The sequence below is a fragment of the Malurus melanocephalus genome, unplaced genomic scaffold (genome assembly GCF_030028575.1).
Source record: "Malurus melanocephalus ecotype Western Australia unplaced genomic scaffold, MMel_1.1 scaffold_147, whole genome shotgun sequence".
Lineage (NCBI taxonomy): Eukaryota > Metazoa > Chordata > Aves > Passeriformes > Maluridae > Malurus > Malurus melanocephalus.
In genome coordinates, this window is record NW_026623379.1 from 1,387,149 (window position 1) to 1,413,856 (window position 26,708).

The 26,708-nt window shown below is 39.7% G+C and overlaps 1 protein-coding gene across 2 annotated transcripts in view; it reads left to right on the top strand.

The window, feature by feature from the left end:
• Positions 1-26,708, top strand: part of LRP5 (LDL receptor related protein 5) — a 116,152-nt gene that overhangs the window by 43,054 nt on the left and 46,390 nt on the right. For both annotated transcript variants that reach the window (XM_057371495.1, XM_057371496.1), the window contains 4 exons: positions 2,986-3,182; positions 4,766-4,897; positions 16,634-17,030; positions 17,500-17,671. In XM_057371495.1, coding sequence (XP_057227478.1) covers positions 2,986-3,182; positions 4,766-4,897; positions 16,634-17,030; positions 17,500-17,671 — 898 coding nt within the window. The remainder of the gene's footprint in view (positions 1-2,985; positions 3,183-4,765; positions 4,898-16,633; positions 17,031-17,499; positions 17,672-26,708) is intronic.

The following is a 26,708-nucleotide window of genomic DNA, read 5'->3' on the forward strand; positions in this document are numbered from 1 at the left end:
GGCTTGCTGGAAAGTGCAGTGTGGAAATTCTGTTTGGTGGGTCCTCAAGTGTGCTGTTGAGTTTTGGCTTTTGTAGACATGGAGAAGTGACACTTCAGACAGGGCAGATTTAGGCATTTGAGATTGCATCTTCAATTCTGTGCAGTGTTCAGTGGGCAGGTTCTGTTGGTCCTGGAGGGTGAGTGTCATATGTCAGTAAAGTGTCCTGCCGAAGTAGTCTCTTCATTGTTGTCTTTAAAACGACATTTTCATTTTCATGATTCCATAACATTTTAAATGGCTGTGTCAATAAAATTGTTTTGCCTTGGTGAAAAGTAGGAGGAATTCTATTTTATGCATTTCTGTGTGATAGAATAATATGCCTTCCCCAAAAAAAACCCATTTTCCATGGTGTTTTTCAATTTTTTTTTAACTGAGATGCATTCTGTGCCTGATTTTCACAGTCATAAAAGAGCAATAGCAATATTGACATCCTTTGTAAAACACTCTGAAGTTCCTTTGAGAGCCCTGTGTAAGAGCTGGATAATGGTGGCATTGTAGTAAGTGACAAGTACTGAGTGACAGTCAGAAATACAGACAAGGGAAAAGGCCTTTGCAGAAAGCAGTGCTGGCTCAAAGTCTGGCTGCAGGTTTGTGGAGAGAAAGAAAGATTTTCATATCATAYAACATGAATGCGTTTGTCTGATTTGGGGGTGAGTGGCAGAGTGTGAGGTTTCCAGGCTGTTTCTGCAGTTATCATGACATACAAATTTTATACTTGACTTATATGTGTGCGTAAACCTTCAAGTTGTAATTGGCAAGTAAAATCTGTTCTCATTTTAAGGCAGAGAAAGGCCTCCTGAAAGGGAGCAAGCCTTTGAATACACTAATTCCAGCAAKCTGTCCAGATTACTTTGTGATAGATCAATGCCCCACCTCCCAAGCAGATTTCTGTTGAACCATAAATCAAAAAGTATTTTAGGAAAAAAGAATGTCTTTTGCATTAAAAAAAAAATTGGCTCACACTTACATATTTTACTCAGCTGCCAGAGCATGTAAATGCACATTTGAGGTCAGAATATTCCTGTACAGGGTGCATTCTGGAACTTCCTGATGTCCAACTGCACATGAACTTTTAGGTATTGTCCAGTCTAATAACTCCTAAAATGTTATGCATATTAATAAAATGCCATGAAGATTGATCTTGATCATAACTCCTTTTAAATGAAAATTGTATTTATTCCCTTTTCCATTCCACTGATCCATGTTGMAACAGAAGTCTCCGAAGTTGGGACTCTCAGATTCTGGTGTCAAGGTGTACTTCAGTAAGGGTTCAGACTAGATGGAAACTTTAGAAGTTGTTTCTGTTCCTTAAACATGGAGCAAACAAGTTTGGCTCATACATGACAATAAAGAAATCTGTGATGTTTCAAATGCTTCCACCCCTCCCACCCCAGAATCCATTCAGGATTACCTCAGAATGCAAATAAAAAGGAAATTTGCATTCTGTGTGGTGGATTAATGTTACTGGAGCAATCTGTTTCTTAGCAAGCTTCAATTTGCAACCACATTGGCTGGAACTATTTCAAGGGATATAATTACAGGMGAAAGGGAGGCTTGAAATCTAAGAATGATGGAAATAGGGGCAATACATAGTGGAAAGCAGCTGTTATGATATTAGGATACAGCCACTGCTGTTATTAATTAAGAGGAAAGATAAATGGTGAGAGTGGAAAGAGAAAGTGAAATTAGTATTTATATTTATTCTGTAGCATTTTGTGGTAATAGAAATAGAGGTAATTAGACATAATTTTTAGAGCAGTTTCAATTTTATCTCTAGAAGAGAAAGATTATTAGTAATTTTGTTTTCTCTTTTCCACATTAACTGCTTTGTGCRTGTATATGCCAGTACTGGTTTGCATGTGTCAGTCTCTTTTAAACTTGTCTGAATATATTCTGCCCCCTCCAGAAAATGCAAATAAGTGCCAGTGCTGCTCAAAATGAAACAGAGTCCTTTCCCTGACAAATGTTTGCTGGTTTTTGTTTTTCCTTAAGTATCTTAAATGGAAAAAAAAGTGGAATGCAGATCTAAATRTAGGAATGAGAAAATTAGGTTGCTCATCTTCCTTCAGGATGACACTGTGATTTCAGCTTTCCCAAAGTTGTATGATGAAAAATTTTGAATKAAGGTTTGCTGTGTCGTAACACTGGTTTGAAAGGTGTATACATTCCTTTGTGTGTATATACAAAGCATGAATTTTGTGAAAACTGAACACCTAGTGTTTTGACTTAGGAATTGTCAAGTATCTTTTCTCTGACTTCATAAATATTTTCAAAACTACTGAGTCTAAATTATATGCATTTATTGGAACAGATAAAAATTTGGGGATTCTGTGAAAACATGTTAGAAATGTCATGTGTTTTGTGCCATTCAGTTCAGCTAACTCTCAGAAGTGTGGCCGAATGTCATTAAAAACATCTGAAATGTTTCTGATTTAATTATAAATATTTAGTTTTAGAAAACATATACCTGACCTTTGTTCTACATTAAAAATTAGTTTGAAAAATACTTGTTTCTGCTGCAGATGAAGTTGAGAGGTCATTTAATGACACTTGTAGGTTTTTTCTTCCTTTTTCTGCTAGAAGAAAAGACTGAGTGCATTTGAAGTTCTGGGCAAAGATGTTATATTATACTTTAATCAGAGTTAATCTTTGGACCTAAGTTTCCTTGAAAAGTCACTTGYGTTTGGGTTAAGGAACTTCAGAGGTCAGTGTAGAGCCTGTATGAGATACTTTGATGCCCTGAAACCAAATATATTTGTGTCCTTACTGCTATGAAGGGATAAAACCTTATTTTCCATCTTTCAGTCACTTGCACCAGGTGAATCTCTCAATCCAGTGAATTAGTTAAAGTTCCTTTATGAGTTTTTGCAACACCAAATTTTTTAATGTGCGGGAACAAGTGGAAGCAATCCATTTTTAATCCTTACCCTCTCTCCCACCTAGGCAAAAGGTGGTTGAAGGCAGCCTGACTCACCCCTTTGCTCTGACACTGTCTGGGGACACTCTGTACTGGACGGACTGGCAAACGCGCTCCATCCACGCCTGCAACAAACGCACGGGAGAGAAAAGGAGAGAGATCCTGTCCGCCCTCTACTCGCCCATGGACATCCAGGTCCTGAGCCCCGAGCGGCAGCCCTACTGTAGGTTCTGCTTTTCCCCCTTTTCCCTTTGCTAAAGGTGGAAGTGCTTGGATCMTGTATCTTCTTTAGAATATTCCGGCCTGAACTGTTGTGAGCTCACTCACTGTCCCAGCCCAAAATCTAGTGCAGTACTTCAGTGACTTCTTTTGGTTTGGAATATCTGAGCAAGRACAGTACCAACTAGCCTGGGATCTTTTTAATGCTATTACTTTAAAGACAGCTGAAAGAAATGCTTATAGTTACTTTTATTCTAATAAGTAGAATTGTCACAAAATATCTRATGTTCACAAGTTGTACTTCTAGGTGCAGTTATTGCAGTCCAGGCTGCGTGATCATGGTTATCTGCAATACRTGGCAAATAGGTTTTGAATGTTGTAGGATGGAAGGGATTTAGTTTTGAGCTTTTACATGAACACATATGTGCCTCTAATTATCTCTATATTCTGTGGTGCTCCTTCAAAGGAAGGCACAGGTAGAGTATTGAGAATCGAGTAGAGCTGCATATATTTTGTATCTGCATGTGATTCCATGTGGCAGTTGGTCCGGGTTTGTGGGGTTTTTTTTTTAGGATTGTGAGAATGGGACTTTTAAAAGCAATGCTGTAGAAATGTATATAATTGAGTTGCTCTGGGAAGAATCAACTCTTGTCTAGGGGGAACATTCTTGCCATTTGGACTGGCTGCTTTATTTATGCCAACTGTAAAATCTGCTTCCCTAAAGATAACATTTGTTACTCCAAGAAAGTTTATATGATGTGAGCAAACAGGCCTGGCAGTAAGCAAAAGGAGTTTGAAGATCATCTTGGGGATGRAACATGTGCAAGTTTTCACTGAGGTTGCTGGGTATGCACTGCACCCTGGTCTGTCTCACAGCCCCAGATAAGAGTTTGTCTGTGCTGAATTCTTGTCGTTGCTTTTAGCTCCAGGAATGTCCCAGCCTTGGGTCACAGTATTTCTTAGTCAGTSACAAAGAAAAGGAAAGAGCACATACTGAAAATAGCTCAGATGCCGTTGACTTCATTAAGATCACGCTTAGATTCCTCCCTCACCATTTTTTTTGCTCTGTGAGTGTCAGTGGAAGTAACAAAAGTCAAATTAGCCAGACATTTTGTGCTCTTATATTAAAGTAGCTCAGATGATTATTCAGACTAAGTTTTGCAGAGATCTTGCACAAGTTGCAAATATTTTTTGTAARTGCAATATTATACATAAATACTTCTTAATACGGTTTCATGTCTTGCCATTTTTTTCCCATCTGAAGGGGAAAGGAGTGTTCAATTGTCAGATGTCCACCCCTGTCCTGTACATGMAACACTACTGTAATGTAGAAATTGTACAAGTTGTTATGTTTTCTTTCATAGAACTGGTCGTTCCATCAGTTGCAAACATCTCAATTTTTGTGCCCCAAGAGTTACGAAGCTGGGGAGGGGGGAAATCAAACATTTTATATTGTGATTCCTCTGTCTTTTAGCATTAAAGCTTATGCCARTCATTTGGGACCTATAATTTCTACCTCATGAAGGAAACAGGGCTTTAGGGCTTCTAGAAAAGTAAGAATAAATAAATCTGTTTYGTTTCTTGAAGTTCACACTCCATGTGAAGAAAACAACGGTGGCTGCTCCCATCTGTGCCTGCTGTCTCCCAGGGACCCTTTCTACAGCTGTGCCTGTCCCACTGGTGTGCAGCTGGAAGACGATGGCAGGACATGCAAAGCAGGTAGGAACTTGGCTTTTTTCTACAGTACAGTGTGAGCATGGTTTGGGTTCACTGTTTCAAAGCTGCTCCTTGAGGAAGGGAGTTGAGAGGAGCTGACTGATGCGACACTGAAATGCTATTTTGCATCCAAACGTCCCACCAAGCTATCAAAGGTGGTGATTTTTATCAACCAAAGTAATCCCTTGTAGTAGAAATCAGCGAATTTTGACTGTATTTAATGTTGCCAGTTCTCTGTAGGAGCARTGTGGTATGTGGTACCCATTGCTGAGGGATTCTATTAGAAGTAAGTTAGTGTAGGACATGTTTCCATTTGGACAGTGGACAAACTTCTGCTTTGTCCCATTCATTGTCCAGAAGAGGTCGGTGATAAAGTAATGGTGRCTGAGTTATTGAGCTAACTGAGCTAGAGAAAATACTAGTGTAGGTGACTGGTGCATGTCCCTGGGAAGGAGGAGAGCGTTGTGTATTATCARTGGAAAGCTGTTTAGATTGTAATAGCTGGAGTATGTGCTTTAATTGGAAAGTGTAACATGTTTTGTATCCACAGGTTGAATGAACTTAGTGGTAATTTGAAAGCTTGTTTTTTTCATGGACTGGAAAGCCTCTTTTAAAAATATATCTTACAAATGCAAGGAATACTGATATGGTGGCAAGATTTTGGAGAGTGTTCTGTCAACTCTGCTGCCTGTTTCTAGTGCATTTTCCAATCTAGTCAGATAGTATAATCATTTTCTGATGGGGCTTGATTCCTCTGTGCACTAGAACAAGCATAACAGATGCCTTTCATTTGGGAGCTAGAAGCACAATTTAAACACTGAACCTCCAGGGTTTAAGGGCCGGCTTTATTAGCTCATCCTGCTGTAATTGAAAGGCTTATAAGGTAGTTTTGTAGATGCTGAGAGACCTTTCCCTTTCCTCCTTCCAGCTTTGGAAAGTTTCCCTTTCACAGCTTTTAAAAAAGCCTTGCTGAATGCTCGGGACAACCTTTTTAGACGTTCATGTTGACCTCATGTTTCTGGCAGTGGGAAAGAAGGTCAGCCTGCTTTTGGCATTTTGGCAGATAGCACAAGCAGGAGTGACTGCTTGTACTGTGCTTTCACCTTTCCATTGTCAGGCCAGACAATCTGCCAAGGGTDTTCTGTCAAAGGAGGGCAAAAAAGTGGGATGAGAACAGGAAATCTGGTTTTGCATAAGAATGTGGCTTTTTGGTTCAGTTTTATGGATTATTTCTTTCCCAAGCTCCACGTCTTTTGTTGCCCTGTCTGCCTTATGCCAACATCCATGTGCTTCTCTTTCCCATCTTAATAATTAACTCCTTGGTTGCAAGGAACTGACTTTTTGTTCTCCACACGAGCCTTTTGTAGTAAAGTTGTAGMAGGAGCTACAGATCCGAGGGTGTTCACCACCTCTTCATTTTGTTCTCTGTTGGCTTGGGCAGAGATGTAGGAGTACACAGTCACTTGGGCTTATGAGCTTCTCTGACTTCAGGCTTTTAAGTGAATTACACAAAAGCTGCTGAGGGTTTGTCTGCAGAAGGAAAGCACATTCTGTTCTCCAAAGCTCTGTCCACATGGGGAGTTTGCTGGTGCCGGCTCTAGTACAGCAGCTATATGTCTGCATCCTTCCAAGACTGAGCTGGTTTCTGCAAACAGCATTCAGCAGTATGTTTCTCTTATGTTTCTGGAAAACACATAATTTCTTTTGCTGTATTCAGTGTTGCTGGCATACAGCTATCACTGCAGGCCTTCTAAAGGAATGCCAAAAGCCTCATCTGTTTTCTAAGTGCATACATTTCCTGTAAGCGGTCACTCTGACTTCCTAAATTCCCTCTGCCTGTCAGTGTTGTGTTCCCAAGGGTTCTTACCCTCATTGCTCACAGTTTTCCAATATCATAGTATCAAGTTAATCAATGGTATATGAACGAAAATTAATTTGATAGCATTTTAAAACTTCTTATCCAGGGCTGATGCCTGCAAAATATTCTCAGTATTCCACACCTTGCTCTCCCAAGTCTTTAGTAGCTTGGGCCTGTGTCTGGGAAGCTGTTGTAAGCAGGATAAACTGGGACTTCAGCTAATGTTCTTTTTTATTCTATATTTTTAACTTCAGCAAAGACACTCAGAGCTACACAGTGTCAGAATCAGTCCAGATATCCATGCAGGTTCTGGAGGCTGTGTACCCCTAGTTTTAAAAAAAAAAAAAACATTTTTCAGGGTTTTGTTTTGCTCCTCCTTAAATGTGGAGTTACATTAAATGTAATGCTAATGCTTGCTGCAGTATATAGATAAAATATTTCAGTAAATGCTCCAGAATTTTACTTTACTCATTATGCAAATTCATTGCAGCAATTTCACATGGCCTGGATATCATTAATTCTGGATCCATTTTACGTATCTAAATTCCTCTCTTAACCAAATTTAAGACTCTGTTAAGAAGGATCTTTTTTCACTTGCTTCCACATAAAAAAAACAAACTAAAACAGGCCAAGCCTTTCTGTGACATTGGAATCTCTTGGAGATTTAATTTTACTCTGATTTATTGTCTTTCCACTTGTGCTGGGAAAGGTCATGATTCTGTTCTCATTCTTGTATAATACAGCAGTGTGAGAGGCCTGTTGGTAAGAAGGCATCAGGGTGGTTGAGGTATGGGTGTATTTGCGTGCCATGCAAAGAGTAGATAACAAAAGTTTTCCACGGTTTTGGAGAAGTGCTTTTGATGTTTTGAAGCTGGCACAAAGGAGTGATGCCTGGGAGTGAGGGCAGAGCCAACTAAAGTATGTTCCTTTGATACACTGGGCATTGGCTCCATGTGGGTCTAAGTCAGGGAATGTCTGAACAATGTTCTTGGTTGTAGGGGTTAGTTTCAGGTGGTCCTGCAAAGAACAGGGAGTTGGACTCAATAGTCCTTTCCAGCTTGAGATAYTCTATGATTCTAARTAGGCTGAGCAAAACTTTCTCCAGGAAGGGCTAGAAAAACATAATTGATCCTCTGCAATAGCTGAAGACAAAGAATTTGGCTGCAAAATCCCCCATATAATAATGGAGTTTTAGCTTCTGCTTACCTTGGTGTTATTACTGAGCTCAGAAAAAGTCAATGCCCATGTACTTTGGGCAGATTTGTGATGCTRTAGATGCAACTCTTGGTAATGGATTGCTCCTATAAGGGCTCTCTTCCTAAAGGCTGTGCRAAAAATTAAGCTGGTTAATACGTTAAGGATAAATACCCAAGATTGCATCGACTGCTGCTAGTGACTTGCCTTAATGCTGAGGCAGCTGGCAGGTTTGACATTGAGRCAGGTACCTGAATTCACAATTATCTTTGTGGCTTCCTTACCGCAGCAAATCTGCCCTTACAGAGAAGAGGGTTTACACTGCTCRAGATGTGTAAATTAAACTCTGTTCATCATTGCTTAAAGCCAGCATGAGAACCTCTGCAGAATATTGAGCTTTAGGCATGAGTCAAGCTAAAATAGTTACTCATTTTAGACTTCTTATTTGTCRATTGGCAGGAGGTTGGTTGTTACAAACGAGGAGAGTTTCTTCCCTCTTCAGCACCCACTCCTCAAATGTACCTCATTTGATATATACTTCCTAGAAATCTGGTTCCTTTTAGATAYCCCACTCTAGATGTTTTAATTAGCTAGCTGCTTTTTGCAGTAATATTGTCCCTGCTGTATCAGAATATAAGTGGTCATTTGAGACATTGCACATTAACCTCAACTCACTAGAGGCGTTTCTCTGTTGATGGCAACTGTTCTTTGCTTGAAAATGGGAGAGCTTTGGCTGTAATCTAGTCTTGTGTGGTGATAGAACTTGTAGGGGTTCTGCCAGGAAGGTGTGACAGCTGCAGTTTCTCAAATAAATGAGGAAATTTTGTTTTCCCAAATGAAATACAAAAAAAAGCCCCCATGTTTTCATAAGTGGAGAAAAAAAGTGCTTTCTTCAGGTGTTTGAAGAGTCAGCTTCCCTCATTTAGCCTTGATCTCTTGTTGAGGCAGTTGGTTGGGGTTAGCTGCTATTCCCAGTGTCTTATTTCTTCTTGCCATTCTGCACATTGCAAAAAACACCCAGTGTTTTTGGAACCTGCTGGGCATATAGTGGGTTTATTATATGCAGGAGATAGAAGAGTATTGAAGGAAAAAAAATGCTAAAGCACTTCCTTCCGATCTCCTGTGTATTTCTTGGTGCACATCATACGTTTGATAAGTTTTGTCTGTGGCTCCTTGGTGAGCAATCATGAGCTTATTACAGCARCTAAGCCTCCAAGCAAGACAGGCAGTCAAATATCTTCATTGTGAAATACTTACCTCGTGCCATTTAACCACCAGAGAAGGTCTCTTTGCTAGCATGTCTTCCTGATAAATAAAGAGGAACAGTGTRGACTAACCCAGACTTTCTGATTAAGTAGATCAGCCTCTAATTGGAGAAGAACAGCCTTTTTTGAGAAGATAWTAGCTGAAAGCTGGAGGACTTCTTCTTCATTCCCTCTCTCCCTATTGCACTCCCAAAGGTGTATTGTATTTGTTTTGCTTATTCAGGAATTGTTGAAACTGCAAGTTTGTAAGTAAAAACTGTCCAGTAATGGGCAGTTACTGAGAGTCTGGGAAATCTAGAGGCTACCTCTTCTTGTTCTACTCCATTTCATAAAAATGTAATGAGCGTTTTTTCCCCTTTCATTCAGTGCAGATCTTGTTTGTTTTGAGTGAGTTTGCTGCTCGCTTTATTTAGTGTGTTACRTTGATGATTTTATTTGATTTATATTGAAAAGATTGTATTACTTTGTATTCATAGCAACTTTTATGCTTCTAAATGGGGAGTACTTTGTGTGGYGACAAAATGAACTAGCCTTATGTGGAAATGGCCTTGTTTATGATTTCATTAGATAAAAGTCATAAGGAGCAAACCTGGAGGGTGTCAGGAGCATTCTTGAAGGTCTGCCACATCATCTTCTAGTTCTGTTGCCAGTGGTTTTCCTGGGCTATAGTGAATGAAACTTTCTTTTCAACCTTTGTTGGTGCATGTTTCAAATTGATGACTACTTTCCAGGACTCTGAAACACTGTCTAGTTAGAGCTTATTTTTGTGGTTAGGGTTTTTTTTTGTTTTGGGTTGGTTTTTTTGTTGGCTTTTTTTTTTTTTTGGTGTGTGCGTATAAAGGAAATAGCTATGCTCTCCCTTTTCAGCAGTGTTGAGTGTCTGGATTGAATCTGGTTTTATACTGCAGAAGAACCACACCCTGCATCTGCACTAAAAAGGTTTATGTGTAAACTTYGTTATCTTGCATTTGCTGTGTGCTGGGTACGTGCACAGGCAAAGTCACCGAGACCCAGTGATAACTACCTGAGCTGCTGTAGCTTGGCTGCCTCTTCAAACATTGAGTGGCTGAGCTCAGTTTTACTGCATCAGTGTAGCRACAGTGAGGCTTAGACTCTCCTTGGATTCTCAAGCCCTAATTTGCTGCTTTTATATTGTTTTTGTTTGTTTTGTTTTGCTGTTTTGGTTTTTTCTTGATTGTGTCAGCTCAGAGTTGAATTTTCTGGGGCTCCATCAGACTTGGCACATAATAAATAATGCTTAAATTTCAAAGCATTGTACAGTTTTCAGCCTCAGAGAGGGTTCCTGGGATGTAAAGTATTTATTTTTGTTTATGTAAAGGATGACAGCAGTGCCGTGAAACTTAATGTGTTCAAGTCTTTAGCTGAACAGGAAATATCTGCAATTAGAAGTCAACAGAATTGGGATTGTAGAAAACCTACTGCATTTCTGTTCATCTTTTTGTATATTGGTTATGTATCTTGTTGAGTTGTAATGAATTTTTGATTATTATCTCTATGCTTTTGAGGTGTTACTGCCAAACCTGTTTAAGAGAAACGGGGTGGTTAAATGGGTGTCAGTTCTGAAGTCAGTGATTCCTTACTGTGAGTGGAATTGTGTATGTCCAGCAGAGAGTAGGTACATGTGAACTTTAAAACAGTGCTTTGCAAGGAAACACCACAMTCCAAAGCCTGCCCTTTTTCCAGCAGTAGGGATTTCTGACAGACTTTTTCTTGGCCCATCCTTTTTCCTATGGCTTGCAATGAACTGTTATTAAGAATTCTGTGCAAAGGGATGTTACATACTTTTTTTTTTTTAATAAAGACTAGAAGCTGGGAGYGTGATATCCATAAGGTAACAATTAGATTTACCATTTCCAGCTTCCTCTTCTCTTTCTTTTAAGCACACAGGGTATAGAYACCCAGACCCCAGGGCAGGATAAGACTTGGTTGTTCAAGTGCCTTGAGGTCTTTGGATGAAACCAAATAGTTCAGTGGCTGTGCTGACCTTTGGTTCTGGTTAATACCAATGCAGTTATGACTTTTACATTAATGCTGTTTTGAGTAAGTGTTTAAAGAGTTGTCTTCTTTCTGTAGTAGTAGTAACTCTCAGTTATCTGCTCTCAGTACTCTCTACTAGTCAGTAGTAACTAAATGAGTGTAGCACTGGGCATATGCAAACCGAATGTGTATCACAAGAGCTCCATCCTAAACTAGGAACAGGGTAACTGTTTCTGTGTTGCAACAGCTTTTTCTGGAAGAAACACTACTTTTGTCCTAGTCAGCTGCTTTGTGCTAATGATCTTATCAGCTGTGCAGTTGAACTAATATTCCGTTCGTGGGATTTCATTTTGGTGGCTGTGTGAATGTGTCAAAACTGTGATTTGTAGGTGTTTTTTCAGGTTCAGGCAAAGTTAGAAGTCTGCTACTGTGATAATGGAAGAAACAGTAGACAATGGCTATTCACTGTAACATGCAGACAGATATGATGTAATTTATGAGTTACGTAAGTGCTCTGGTATTTCCTTTCTTTGTCACAAGTGTTGGTTTTCCTTATGCCTACTTACCTTTTAATTAAATCAAGTCCTGTCTGAATGTGGCCACTGCAAACATTCTCTCAGAGAAACCTTTCCTGTTTCTATTTTGCTGGTTGCACCCTCCCRCTGCATGCAGTTTTGGTTTTCGATTGCCTGTGCAGTGTTGGAGCGTGCATGGCCAGCACTGTCACACAGCAAGAAGAAGCAGCTCTGGCTTCCTCTCAGACTGAAAAGATAAATAAAGGCCTGAACTGGWATGCACAGGGCCGTTCATGTTGCAACTGGCTCCAGCAAGGTAACCAAGGAGAATGTACAAAAAGAATTCCCATTAATTTCTAGGTATCGCTAAAGTTTCTTTCAACTCCTTAAATACTACTGTTTTCTGGGGAGGCTGAGGAACAAGAATAGGGTTTTACAGAGTTGGGTTGATTTAAATCTTAGTTTCATTCCATAATTGTTTCTTTTGCTGTGAAGAGCAGCTAGTGCTAAATCCTCGTGCAAGATGCTGTAGTTGTTTTGAATATTGGAGAGCTTATTAAACAGCATGGCAGTGTTACCWGTTTTCATAGGCTTCAAATTTTCTCCCAGACCCCTTTTGCCATACCCTGAAACTTTGCCATGTAATTCACTGCATGACAACAATCAACAAAACCACTTGCTTTTTTGATAAATCTCTTCAGTTTGTCAAGAGTGCTGAGGTAGCTCTGCTCAAACAGCTTGTACAGGAGTTGCCTGCAGTCAAAGTACTTCTAACACAATCTTTTCAAAGAGCACTTACCATTTTGTTGTTTAGAGCAGAACTGAAATCTTTCCTGTTTGCACAGGGTATCTGAATTTCTCCCCACAAATACAGAGATTTCCAGAGTTGTTTGTAATGAGACTGAGTCTGTACATGCAGGTGCATGCTCATGCATATACATAAAACTGGGGGATGAGTCCCACAATAGGTCATTGTTCTAGCCTAATTAGCAGACAGACAAATGGGAAAGGAATAGCATGGCCTTTTCTGGCAAAGATTAACAGAGACAGCCACTGCAGTCCGCTTGTTTAGCTTGGGTGAATAAATTGGAGCATTTGTTACTGTGTTATAGATGTCTTGTTACTTGTCAAATGTGAAGTGGGCCAAGGGAAAAATAAAAAAAGCTCTTGTCAAGCTGGTGAGCTGTCAGCTCTGATTCCAGTTAATTTTGYAAATAGAATACAGTTGCCATTTCCAGCAGTGAAGCATGAATTTTTAATGGCAAAAGGACAAACCAACCAAATGAACCAWTATCAAGCATGATATCCTAGCATGGATATTAAAAATACTGATGATTTCTGGGTATGGTAGGAAAGCATCTTGTGTAAGTACCAAAAAAAAAAAAAAAGAAAAAAGAAAAGGTCTCCTAACCTGTTTCTCTAGGATTTATTAATTGCAAATAGAGTATACAGTCATCTTACTTGGTTTTTTTTTCAAATTTAGATATTGTTCTGATGCCCCATCCCAGGAAGAGTGGGAACCTGGGCAACCTGATGTAGTGGATGGCATCCCTTGTCTGTGGCAGTGGAGTTGGAATTGGATGATCTTCAAGATCTTTTCCGAACCAAACAGTTCTGTGATTGTATGTGAACCAGAACAGCTCATCAGCTCTTATGGTTATTAGATCTACTGAAGGTTTCTGTTGAAGGTCTGCAGAAAGCGTGTGCTGAATAGAGAAAAATAAGTTGTTCAAAATTTAAACCAGTTGAAAAAATAAGACTATATGAATTTGGGTATTTTGAAATGCTTTCTAAATGGAAACTTTAGATTGACCTAGTTCCTTCTGGTTTTCTGTTTATGGTTTGCATAAAAAACTTTTCATAAACTTTTGCTGAAGTGTTTGATTGCTGCCGTTGTGATGTTGGGATAGCTTTCATTTCCCACTCCCCCCAAAAGAGACTTTTGTTCATTGTGTGGTGTTACAAATGATCGTGTTGTAACAGTTTGYAATTCTGTTGGGAATATGTTCATCATGTGGTTAGAAAAGTGACTGCGGTGAGAGAGGTTTGTGAAGRTGAAGTGAATTAAATGTCTGCTGTAGTACTTTAGCACTAGGTAAATAGCTGGCTGTGATGTGTTAGGCAGGTTCTAGGGTATCTGGGATAACACCAGGCAAGTCAGAGCACAGCACTTCTGTAGCCTTGAAAACATTCCTACCAGCATTAATAATCAAAATACCTCTGTGATACAGATATAACTAATGAGCCAGACAAGCGTGTTTGTCTGGGTTTTTRGAGAGAACCAGTGTCGAGTTCTCATCTCTTGGTGATGTGCTCAGAGCCTGCTGCCAACTCTTCCTCTCTAGCAGAAATTTGTTAATGGAGTCAAATACAGTTAGAACCAACTGTAATTTTAAACTGCATTGTAATAAAAGACAAGATTTTTTGCACCTATCAAAAATTAGCTACAATAATGATCTACCAACTTCCAAGTGGGGAAGTGTAACATAATGATACATGCTGTGGTAACATTTTCTTTGTTCCTGTGTTTTTTAATGTTCAAGRATGTAGATGCATGTCTGTCAAGAGTCTTTTTATATATTGCTTCACTTAATTTTAAGCATCTCTACAGAATTGGCCACGTAGTTCATTCCCCTTATTATTTCTTTTTTTTCTGCCAGCTTCAGAGGTAAGTTAGAAAAAAGAAGAGATTACCAAGAGGCATCCCATTCAGCTACCAATAAAATGTCCCAGTTGTCAACTGAAGATTTTCTTTTTGTTTGCTAGATCAGCAGAGAGAAATTTTCTTCTTCCTGTTGATTTTTAGCCATGTATGTCCATGGGACAGAACTGAGGTTGGGAATATATCTACAGTTGCCTTTACTTAGAGAAAAGGTCAGAGCAGCTGAATGTGTCAGAAACAGATTGTTCCCTTCAGTTTGCAATAAGATTCTAGTCATGAAGTTGATTCATGATGGCTGGGCTCTCTTGTTCCTGGTCAAAATGATATTTTGTATGCAATGAATGTGTGGTCTTACGCAGMGGTGAACCTTTCACAGAGCTGAGATAAATCTGAGTCAAATTATTGCTGCTGTGAGGAAATGAAGGCTGTTTTGGTATTACTTGTGAATTTTAGGAGGTGTTAATAGTGTCTTTCAGCCTGCTGTCTAGTCATAGACAAGTGAAGCAAGGTGAACCTCCAGTGTGAGCTCAGCTGTGCTGTTCCCCCAGCAGAGGCGGGGATGGCTGARGGCCCCCATAAAAACCAGGGTCTGTGACTGTGGGGCTCCTTCCAGCTGTCTGTAAAAGACCTCATCCTGCTCCTGATCTGGTGTCCTGCAACAAACACCCACRACAGTGTCACCCTTGCTGGGCTGTTCTTTAATCCTAACCCATAAAGGCTTGACTCGCTCCTCATCCTCCCTGAGACAGAGCTCCRTGTGTTCCAGGTGTTCTCTTAAGTAAAAAGCAACTCTTGACAGATTGCTTTCCTCATGTGTCTTTTAAAATGTATAATTTAAAACCCTTCTGTATTTGTAGAGCACTTAAATAACCAGATGCATACCCATTTCCATGCTGAATTTTGAGGCCTGAATTTTTAGTTAACTTGCACTGAAGTTTTTATTTTGTCTTCCATAACGAAATATTTTGGAAGCATAGAAGCCAAACATTAAACTTTGTTACGTGAGGTATTTGGTTCTGCTGTAGTTGCTGTGTTCTGATAATTTAAAATACCAAAAACTGGTTTATGTATCCCGTTGTTTTTACTTAGCAAAGGTGCTAAAATCCAGGAGATGTGTGAAGCTTTTGAAAATGAATATTTTTGCTAGCAGTGCCTTCTGCTGAGGAAACAACATTGCTGAGGCAATGTTTATTTGGTTTTATTGTACTTCTGACTCTCCAAAACTACATAAGCACGTCTAGGTGTGAAATATTTGTAGCAGAATATTCTCATGAGGATTTGAATTTCTGTTATTCTTAGTGGGCTTGAAAGATCCATCCCTGTGTTGGCCATTTTCATTCAGTCTGAGCTGTTGGGGGAGAACTGGAAATTGCCACCTCCTGCTGGTGTTTGCTGGTCTGCATGAAATGCAACAAATTACTTTTATTCAGGTTTCCAGTTTTGGAATATTGCTAAATAATAAAAATTCCTTGTCAGTTACCAAAACACACAGCATCAACTTGGTAACAGAAGTAAGAATAAACCCACATCTCTTTTTGTACTGAAGCATGTATGGGTGGATGTGGGGGATCTTTATTAAGCAACTGCATATTTTGCTGTCTGTCCTTTTTTTTTTGTACTAATAAAAGAAGCTGCCACTTCAGTGTCAGACAGCACTGAAGATCCCATTTGTCCTTGAAATGTACTCCAACTTGTTGTTTGGCACGCTTTCCACAAGCAGGGAAACTTTGCAGTGGGGAGGAAGAGTACAGAAGTGAARAGAACAGCAATCCTATTGCCTTAGAATTAGTTTTGCATCACGTTTGGCCAAACGATAAATACTTGCTGTGGCTGTGACTTGTTTTCTTGTTGGACTGTCTGGAGCAGATCATGAATGGAATTTGTTTACAAAATACTCGAATCTTCTGTTAGCCCTTGTCATTTATTGTGTGAAAACTGTCTCATGCACTGAAAGAGCTAGTGGAGAACTTGGCTGAACAATTCTCTCTAATGTGATGAAATATTTGGATGTACACCCACAAAATTTGTTGCAGTTGGTTATTTTTTTTTCAAGAATCTTCATAAAGATTGCTATGGTCCATATTAGTTTAGAAGACTAAGTCTGTATTTTCATGAAAGTTTGATGTCCTGATGTAAGGAAATCTCTTCTTGTTACAGCGACAGTAGSAGTTCCCAGCCTGCTGTGCTCTGTGGAAATCCTCACGTCAGTAGCAATGGAAATGATGCTGTGAATGCTTTTCTYCCCAGGTGCTGAGGAAGTCTTGCTGCTTGCTAGAAGAACGGACTTGAGGAGGATTTCCCTGGACACGCCAGACTTCACGGACATTATCCTGCAGATAGACAACATCAGGCATGCGATCGCCATCGACTACGACCCTGTGGAAGGCTACATCTACTGGACCGATGACGATGTCCGGGCCATTCGYCGGGCCTATCTCGATGGCTCAGGAGCCCAGACTCTGGTGACCACAGAAATCAACCACCCTGATGGCATTGCTGTGGACTGGGTGGCCAGGAACCTCTACTGGACTGACACTGGCACCGACCGCATCGAGGTGACCCGGCTGAACGGGACATCAAGGAAGATCCTTATCTCAGAAAACCTGGACGAGCCTCGAGCCATAGTGCTCAATCCTGTGATGGGGTAGGTGCTGGCTTTAGGGATAGCCTGGGGTGGGTCTTGGGATCCAGTTTATGGTCTCCTGAAACCAAAAACCTGCCAACTGCAGGATGGTGTGCGTACTGTTTGTCAGATATTCAGGAAATTACTGGYTTTACCTTGCTTCATCCCTTTAATAACTGTGTACATAAAAGGTGACTTCTAAATACAGTGTTCCTCAATGAACTATACATTGGGTATTTTGTTGAATTTTCTTTTCTGTGCATGTTCAGTGTTATCCTACCTGTGAAATAATCGGGCACTGCATATTTTCAGTATAATTTATTTACTACCTGAGCTTTGTATCACCTTTCCTGATTGAAGTTGGCTTGTTTGGTGCTGTTGGGGCAGCAGAAAGCATTCTTCCAAATCAACACAGATCTTRACACTTACTTGTCATGCCTGTTGCATGCATTAACTGCTTCTTCTCCTTTTTTTTTCCTTTTTTTAACAGGTACATGTATTGGACAGACTGGGGTGAAAGTCCAAAGATMGAGTGTGCTTATTTGGATGGCTCAGAAAGGCGAGTTCTGGTGAATACATCCCTTGGGTGGCCTAATGGCTTGGCACTGGATCTTGAAAGGAACAAACTTTACTGGGGAGATGCAAAAACAGATAAAATTGAGGTGAGTAATAGGCCCATACTTGGGTGCATTGCTAGAAAACAAGTGCAGTTCTTAGGAGCAGCTTTGTCTTGGGTACATTTACCCAATTTTTGACAGTCTGTTGTTTCATTAATATTAAAAAGATATTTAGCATAACAAGACTTATTTGAGAAGAAAGGAAGTACATTCATGTGGTTCAGAAAACTTATGYGAGAAATGTTATGTTTGTTATGTCTGCATTGCTCCAAGTGTAATTTTAATTGCTTGAAATCTCAGGTTTTACCTGGGGCTTTTGCAACAAATTGGGACTCTCAGGTTAAAATTTGTTTAAAAGACGTTTTAGCTTGTCTGTGGTGTTTGGAACTGCTATCTAAAATTGCTGGATGCAAAAGACTTAATGCCAGGTTCATGTACAGGAGCTAGTGAATGTGGAGGCCCAGGAAAGCCATATTTCAGGATGTTAATGATTATGTGGTGTCCAGATCTGTGGACAAGTAGCAATTTTTAGTGGGCCAGCTGTTTTGAAAACAATGTAGGCAAACTGTGCCTGAATTTAAGGAGGGAAATTCCTACTTTGGTCATGGCCTGTGAAATGAATAGGGTTTTAATATTGTTTGGTGCAGTAGCATTTGCAGCAGTTTTTGATAAATAATTTGTTTAAATCAATTTTGAGGAATGACTGCTTTCTAAAAATTTTGCACTTAGGAAAGAGAAAACTAGACTGTCTGCTAGCTCCAGAAATTTAACTTCAGTGTTTGGCAGTAGCTAATAGYGAGTCTGATAGAGAGATCCTGTCTCCCCTTACCTTTCAGCCTGCAGRACAGGGAACATTCCAGATGCCACAGTTTGTAGCTGGGGCCAGAGTTGTGCTGTGTGTTTTGTAGGGATAAGCAATCTGTTCAGTCTGTCTCACCTCATTTTCAGGCAGCAAATCCAGCAATACTGTTTGGTTTGACATCAAAGTTTAGGAAAATTAGAGAAACCAATGGAAGGGCTTTTTATTCACTGAGTTTTTCTTTTGTGCTACTCTACTGCCCTAATATGCATGAAACCTCACTGTATGATGTTTGAGGTGGGGYGTTTCCAGTTTCACTTGCTGCTGAAGTCATTTCAGCATAAACTCATTTTCCCATGCTTGTGTTTTGTTGCCAAAAATATGCAATTTTAAGCAACAACCACCGTGACTCAGTGGTAATATATATACTCTTAGTAGTATATATATACTCTTTCTGTAAGAGTATATATATATGTTGCATGCACAGCTTGTCAGAAACAAAAATCAGCTGACTGCAAGTGGAGGATGCATATTTGTATTTTATATTATAGTTGACCCAACTGATTATTGGGATTTTTCTTTTTTCCCAATAGGCACTTAAAACTACCTTGGAGCATGTTACTGGATAAATCTAGTTTCTGTTAGCACCTAAAACCAGCACAAATGGGGTGGTAGAGGTTAAGCTCTAGCTATTTTATAGCTCATTAGGTACCAATAAAAAAAAAAAAACAAACAGCTGATGATGTTTTGGGTGGTTTACTCCCTTGCTACATGGCCCTGTCTGTGCTGAAGATGGGATCCCAAATATCCTGTTAGATGGTAATTCGGAATTCCTTTCATCACGTGGCATGCCTTCAACTGCTTTCCATACAGAAAAAAGCCCAAGAGTTAATATAGCTTGTGCATATTTGTATCTCTGCTTGGTATTCTGGTGTTTCAGATCTGCAGGGAGTCATCTAACTCTCACTGGGAAAGCCTGCTCAAATTGAAAGTTCTTAAATGATGACTGAACTTTGTACAACTTGGAAATTTCATAGGCTGGAGACATCTGTGCTGTTTTTCCTCGGGTTGGCAGTGTGCTGTGAATGCTCTGGGTCAGGGTTGGTTTGCTTCAGGAGTGGTTTTTTGTTCAGTTCTGGTAATGCACTGTGACATTACTTTTGGGTTCACTCTTCCACTATTACAAAACAATCTCTGCAGAGCTGCTGCTGAGGGTACACCAGGCATCATCCTATACCAGGAGACTGTGTTTTATCAGTGCATGGAGAACTTCACGGGGTGAAGACAGCAGAGTTACCCCTTCGTGTCCCAAACCTCCTTTCTGACCCTCCCATCTGCAGCATTCAGCCACCACACAAAGGGCTCAGTCACTTTGCAAGCAGTTTGCATCCTSAAGAAACCACTTGGCAAGGCTTGTCAAAATTTTGTGTGACAGGAGCCTAYGGGGCTTTTGCTGCAAATTTGGCACCCTGTGGTAACATTGTTCCCAGGTTTTAAGTTTATTTTTTTTAAATTACTTCGACAAAGTGTATGGCAAATAGAAAATAGGTAGCAAGTTTTGAGTGGTGTCTGTCAAAATCATCTGTCTGTCCACACAGCTTCAGCTACAAGTAAGGGGCATGGATTAATCCAACTGAACTTTGGATTTTACTGACAGAGAAAAGTTACTTKCCAGGAACAAACAGCAGATTAATAAGGATTACAGGATTCCAGCAGAGAGAGAAGCAAAGGCCCACGTGTATAGTTCCCTTATCCTCCTTTAAAAAAATTTGTGGTAAGCCAGGTTTTCCCATGTATTATTTCTTCAGTATTTKCTTAAAATGCCTAAGGTATTGTTGCATAATGAGCAATTATGAAATTTTGAGATGCCTTTTATTATGTAGGCATTTTAGTTGAGCTTGTGCAATATTCTTGGAATAAGTATTCAGCAAATTGTTCCTTCTGGCAGCTTCACCTCATCCCCCTCTTCCCCTTCTCCTTTGCTGACAAATTTCCTTCATTTGATTTTTTTGGTGGGAGATTAATAATCACATAACTATCATTTACACAATAACATATCCCATACAGTAATTCTTTGCAAGTTTACAGGGTGTTTTAAGGTGAAAGTGTAAGTCAGCAGCAGATGACAATCATGGAGCTCACTGAAATTTCCACCCAAGGTGCAGTTACGTGGGCTCTCCTTGAAGTTTCAGGAAGCAAGCTTTATAATTGGTGTGTTGTTGATCACATTCTGTGTAAATGATGTAAAGGATGTTTGGAGCAATTTTGCAACTTAAATGTAGAGTAGGATTTACRTAAATCAGTTGTACTGGGGAGAAAAAATAATAATTAAACCAATTTAAGGCCGATTTTTCTGAACAAGTCCAGGTCTACTTCACATATTACACTTTTTTTTTTGTCATTTGACCTAAAAGATGTAATGTTTAGTTTATGCATGAAGACAGAAGACATTTTCTCATAACCAATACATTTTTGTCTGTGTGTTTTTTTTGCATTGGCATTGTTCACCAGAGGATTAAAGGAAACTGTGTAGAAACTGGACTGATTTATTGAAATAGGCAAATCTCGTTGGGAGAACTACTAATTTAAACTTACTGACATATGCTAATTAGCTATAAAAATCTCAAAGCATCGTTTTTGATAAATATAAGTGCATTTCACAAGAYTTATTTACATTAATATAAGTATAAACTAATCCCCATACTCCATACTTATATTAATATATGAGAACAGAAAAGTTAAATGGATACAGAAATGACAAATGCTGATCCCCTTAATTGATAGAACAGATCTACAGTTATAGATCAGTCTAAATAGGCCGGTGCATTAATAAAATCACTTTGATTTAGGATAGTGAGTGACTTTTAATTTTGGTGGGGTTTTTTTGAAACTTCTCAGTGACATTCAGTTTAATTCAATTTAAAACTTTGGCATGTGTTATTAATTGAAGCTTATACCATGGTCTTTAGATGAATGAGATACATATGTATGTCCTGTACTTTTTGCTACATCCTGTACATTTTGCTTGTGATAGATTTGTAAATTACATCCCTTCTAGGTGCAAGTGCTGCACATCTGAGGTGATATGCACTACATGATGACATACAGTATGTTAATGTAGAATGGCACATGTAGAATGGGGCTGGCAAACCACATGTTCATCCCTGCTGTTCACGTAGCTCTGTTCAGCACTATTCCTGCAGCCTGGGCTGCTCCTTTGGATGCTTCTGATGGTGCCATTTRTAGTTTTTCTGTTTGCAGTGCACTGCTCTCCTGACTGACGTTAAGCTGTGTTTATGGAGGAGTGACATGTGCGCACATTTGTGGCCATTGCGTGTGCTTTTTTGTTGGAGATTGTCTGTCTGGTTTGTGAGCATTATATACCACTGTGTTTTTATTAATTTGAAGTAGCTGCTGGGCCTTTGTACTGCTCTGTGTTTGGCTTGAAGAGCCAGCAAGCAGGAATGCTGTTGTAGATGGATGGGGATGCTTTTTTTTCATTCCAAGGGAGCTGYTGAGCAAACTTTAGCACCTGAGAGSTCTGTCTGTAGCARTGTCCAAAGAACTGGTGTGTGACAAACTATCTTTTAGGGTTCTGTAGGGGAATAATCTCTGCTGGTGAGCTTGGGACCAGGCTTTTACCAGCAGCCCATAGCCATAGTAGAGTGGATAAGGGATTCATTTGGAGGAGTCATTTAACATAACTTGAAGTGTTACAGGATTTTGACAGTTCTTAGACTTTGTTGCAGAACAGACTGCTGAGATGACATACGATCATCTTTAATGTTCAGCAGGTCAGGCTGCTGAGTGATTTCAGATCTTAGTGGATTTTAGTGAATTTAAATTCTTCTGATACGTGTTTCTAAACCCTGAACTGTGGTTCAGGATTTCCCAGTGTGATGCTACCTCTTTCTGGAGCACAGAAATACAGCCAGCCTCTACCTGCCAAGAAACAATGTCCATATCCTGTTTAGGAGCACAGAGCCTTCCAGCTCCACTCCTCTAATTACAAGATGAGTTTGTCTGTGTTTTGCTTACTGCTTAATTAGGAATTTCAATAAGTTATTTTATACCTTGCACCACATGAGCTTTGTGTACTTTTAAGGGGAGTTTTGCCAAGTTTGGGAGCTGCTGAGGAAAGTCAGATGCAGTTTGACAGAATGAGAAGCTTTAGATCAGAACAGAAGGGTCACATCTTTCTGCTCTAAGCTAAGTAGAATGGAAGTGTTCACAGTGAACTCATTGACCAAAGATAAACTTAAAAAGGTGAATTTTCTYGTGTCCCTTTTCAGTGTTAGCTGCCAGATAAATTTGTATCTGAGCCCTGAACAAGATGTGACAGTGTTGATGAAGAAAGGGTTTATTGCAAGAAACTCTTCCAAACTGTGGCCACTTCCAYCCTGCCTTAAGTGGTGCTCTTGGAGATACGTAAAACTTTCCTTTCTTCAGCAGTCTTGAGAAAATGCACTGATAGAAAACTCTCAAACAGTGTTTGAATTGACTGAGATCCCTCCACAGGATGGTTTTGATCAGAGATTCTCCCAAACTTTTATATGCCCTGCTTGGTACTGTGTSCTGTAGCTTCAGAGTGAAACAATACACAGATATTGCCAGCTCCCAGTTTAAATACTCCTTTGAGTTTTTCCACAGTCAAATTTGTACCAGTGTGAACTTATTTTCATCTACAATGATTTGCGATTTATTAGAACTGTTCTATTGCCATAAAGACCTCTAAATCTTGTGAATTTATCCAGGAACTCTTTTGATTTGTATTACACTTTTAAAGGGACAGCTTAAGAAAGAAGCAGCTGACAGGCCGCTTCTAAATTTGGTCTTTGTGGAGTCCTCAGGAATCACTCCTGTATGTGCAGCTTTTGCCATATTTATCAAGAGGAAATCCTGAGGATGTATTAAACTACAAAGTTAAAGAATTATTTGAGTTTTACATATTTAGGGCTCTCCTTTCTCCCTGAAGAATTATTTTAGGTTATCTGATACCAAATCACTCATTTCCTCTTGCTAGGAAGAGAATTCTGCTCTGCTTCCATTGCTGGGGTCAGCTTCCTGTATTTTAAAAGAGGGATTTTGTCGGTAGTAGTACAAAGGCTTCTGTACCTGTGAAATGTGGCAATGAGCCCCCCTTTAAGAGAGCCTGATGTGTTTTCTGGCACGGAATAAGCATGTCTTTTTCCARTTGCTGAGAAAAAGTTGGCTTCTGTGGAGGTTGGAGTAACTTTCAGTTTCTTTCGAGTAACAGGGTAGTTGAGAGAGGTTTTAACTTAGTAACCTCCTTGAAATTATTTACTATATGGTTTGCCAATAGTTATGAGTTCACTTTTATGCTTTTGTTTTCCTACTTTCTTCTGTATTTTCCCAAGAACAATGCTGAATTTGCCATAGAGCTTACCTCTAACCCAGAGGGAAGGTGATTTTTGCTTAGGCGTGAGCTTTTCAGTTGAAGAATAGAGAGTGTTGGCGCYACAGACACAATTCCAGCTTCCTATTTTGGCTTTTTTGGGTATTTTTTTAAGGCATCTCCTTTAGTGAGGGTTTTTCCCAGCACCACAGAAGATCATGTTGGAATGTTCCAGCTGGATTGTCTTGAGCAGGGCTGGGAGGGCAGGCGATGGTCCCACAGGTGCCTATCAGCACAAATTCCTGTAATTTTTGGTTGTGAAACACATAAACCTGGATGCTGTAAGAAACAGGAAACTTGGCATGGTGGGCTGGCMTGGTGAGGTTCCCATGCTTCTGAAGAACTCACACTAAAAATGAAGGTGTGGAACTYGCTTTTCATGCCACATCTTATTAGTGAAATTTGGAAAGCTGTCAGTACCGTTTTTAGACTCGTATCATCCAGGCCTAAGGAGAGAGAAATCGAACAGACGCACATGACAGCCACCACCAGCCTGCCCGAGTTCTCCCAAGATTGCCTGCAGTGGTGGGAAATTTTTCTGATAAATGTCGGTAGTGTGGATGAGACCAAAGGTTTTTGTGTCTATTTATCCTTTCTAAAAATTCTTCAGTGCGCTGATRGGATAGCAGTCACTCAAAGGAAGACTTCCTTTGCTTGGCTTGATTGACCAGAGTCATTCTGTGGGAAAGGATGCTAACTTATTCTAAACTGAAGGTGACCCTTGCCTTTTTGTGAGCAATAAAGACATAATAGAGGCCCAGTTAGGGTTCAGCGGAACCCCCACAGCCATCTGCACACTTCATTGGCAGAAGTGGCTTTCMCTTGAACTTGCATTTGACAAGTGTTTTCTGTCTCTTTCTCATTCAGAAGGGTCCTTCAAAGCCAAGTAATTGAAATGCTTTCACCCCTCACTCCTTTTTCTCCTTCCCCCAGACTTGCTTAAATTGCAGGGCAACTGGCATTCAGTGTTAAATGAGTAAAAGTGCATCCACTTCCAAAGCTCGCACTTTCTTTCCTTCCCATGGAGAAGTTTCTGAAAAAAAACAAAAAAAAAAAAACGACCCTCTTTTCCACACTCTCCAACACCAGTTTCATAAAGGAAGAGTTATGGGGAAAAAGTGTTTCTGTTGCAAGACCCTTTGCGTTTCTCTCCCTCCCTCTTTTTTTTTTTTCTCCCCCCTGAGTTTTTTTTTTTTCCCCTCATCAGGCTGGACTTTTTGAAATGAAACACAAATCAGGTCTCTGGAATAAAAGGTTGTGAGTATGCCTTGTGGCATTTGGAATGAGGCTATTCACTGCCTGAATGACTATAAATAGAAAGCAAGGAGCTGCGTATTTCTCAGTTCAGACTCCCTGCAAAGAAGCGCCCTTCCCAGTTAAAGGGTGACTTTTTGAAAGAAGCCTTGTTCCTTGAGCTGAATTGAATTGCTCCAGGAATTCTTCTCCTTGCAGCTTGCATAAAAGRCGTTAATCTCTAATTTATTTCTCCTTTTAAAAGGCAGCGTCCYCCATCATAAATGTATATTCTTAGCCATGTTGCCAGATATGCCTGTCTTGCCTGTACAGAGTTGCATGTAAAAAAATTCTGAGTGCGGAACATTGTTCTCAGCAATTTTTGTGCCTGAAAGCTTTCTTTTTGGCTCTGGGCCAGCTGTCGGCTYCCTTTTTATCTGGTATTCATTCTTTAGTGAGAAGGCTAAATTAGCAGCACTCAGGTTTTTGTAAGTTTTTTTTTTTTTTTTAAGGGATCGAGGAACAGAATGGGAATTGTGATTGATTTTTATAATAAAAGATTTGATTCTCCCAACACGCTTGTGATGTTGCCGATGGTAAGAGCTCCAATAGGTTACTGTTGCAGTTCTGTAGACAATTTGTTTGGYTGATTTGGCTGTTAAAAAATGCTGATAAATCTCCCGTGTTGTGCAGTTATGTAAATTCAATGCAATCATTTTTCTTCTGCCTCCCCTTTTCAGAAGGACTGTAGTATTGAAGAAAGAAACATAGTAGATGGGAGGACAGGTTTGTGAGTTGGCAGTGTTAAAGATCCTAGCACTCAAGCTGTTGGATTGGCGTTTTTTCTCTTTTTCMCCCCTTTTTTCTTTTATTTTCCTTTTTCTCCTTTGCTTTTCTCCTCTCCTTTTCTCTTCGACCCCTTCCCCTTTTTTTTTTTCTCCTAACACAGTGGTTTTTTGTGTGGTGTTATTTTGAAAGCTGCTTCTTATTTTCTCCTCAGACCTTTTGTTTCACTTTTTTTTTTTTTTTGCTACCTTCAAAAAACTATCAAGTGCAGCCTTTTTCATAGTCTTCTTTTCCCTGTTCGTAGCTTTTAAAGAATGGGTCTATAGATTCTTTGCATTGCTCTTTCCATTACTTATGGAAACCTAGTTGTGTGAGTGGTTTTTCTGTTCCTTTGTTTAACAGAGGCATTAAAAGRTTGGCAAATACTTTATTTTTTTAAAGCCTAGCCTGTGCATGATTTGCAGTGGTTTTTGCATTAGTGGTGATATAAAAATGAGAGCAACGGCGATCGGACAGGAAATAAGGGGAGCAGTATGACATTGCTGTTCACATTTCCAGCAGAAGGAAGGAAAAGCAGAAAAAGAAAAGTGCTCTTCAGCAAGAGTGGGGAAGCAGTTCTCAAGAGGTTGCCAAGCAGACTTAGGGAATAAGAGATTCTGTAATACTTAATTTCTTTGTAGTTTTCTAAATCGTAAATTTCCTGGCTTAAAACTGATGGTCAGTGTCACTCAGTGGGATTTTTCGTAGTTGGACGCATGAATAACAACCTTTGTAGAGAAATATATTCAAGATGGTAATTTCCTTTTCTTGATTCCAGCTGTTGAGACATCTTGATCCTTGTGATTTCA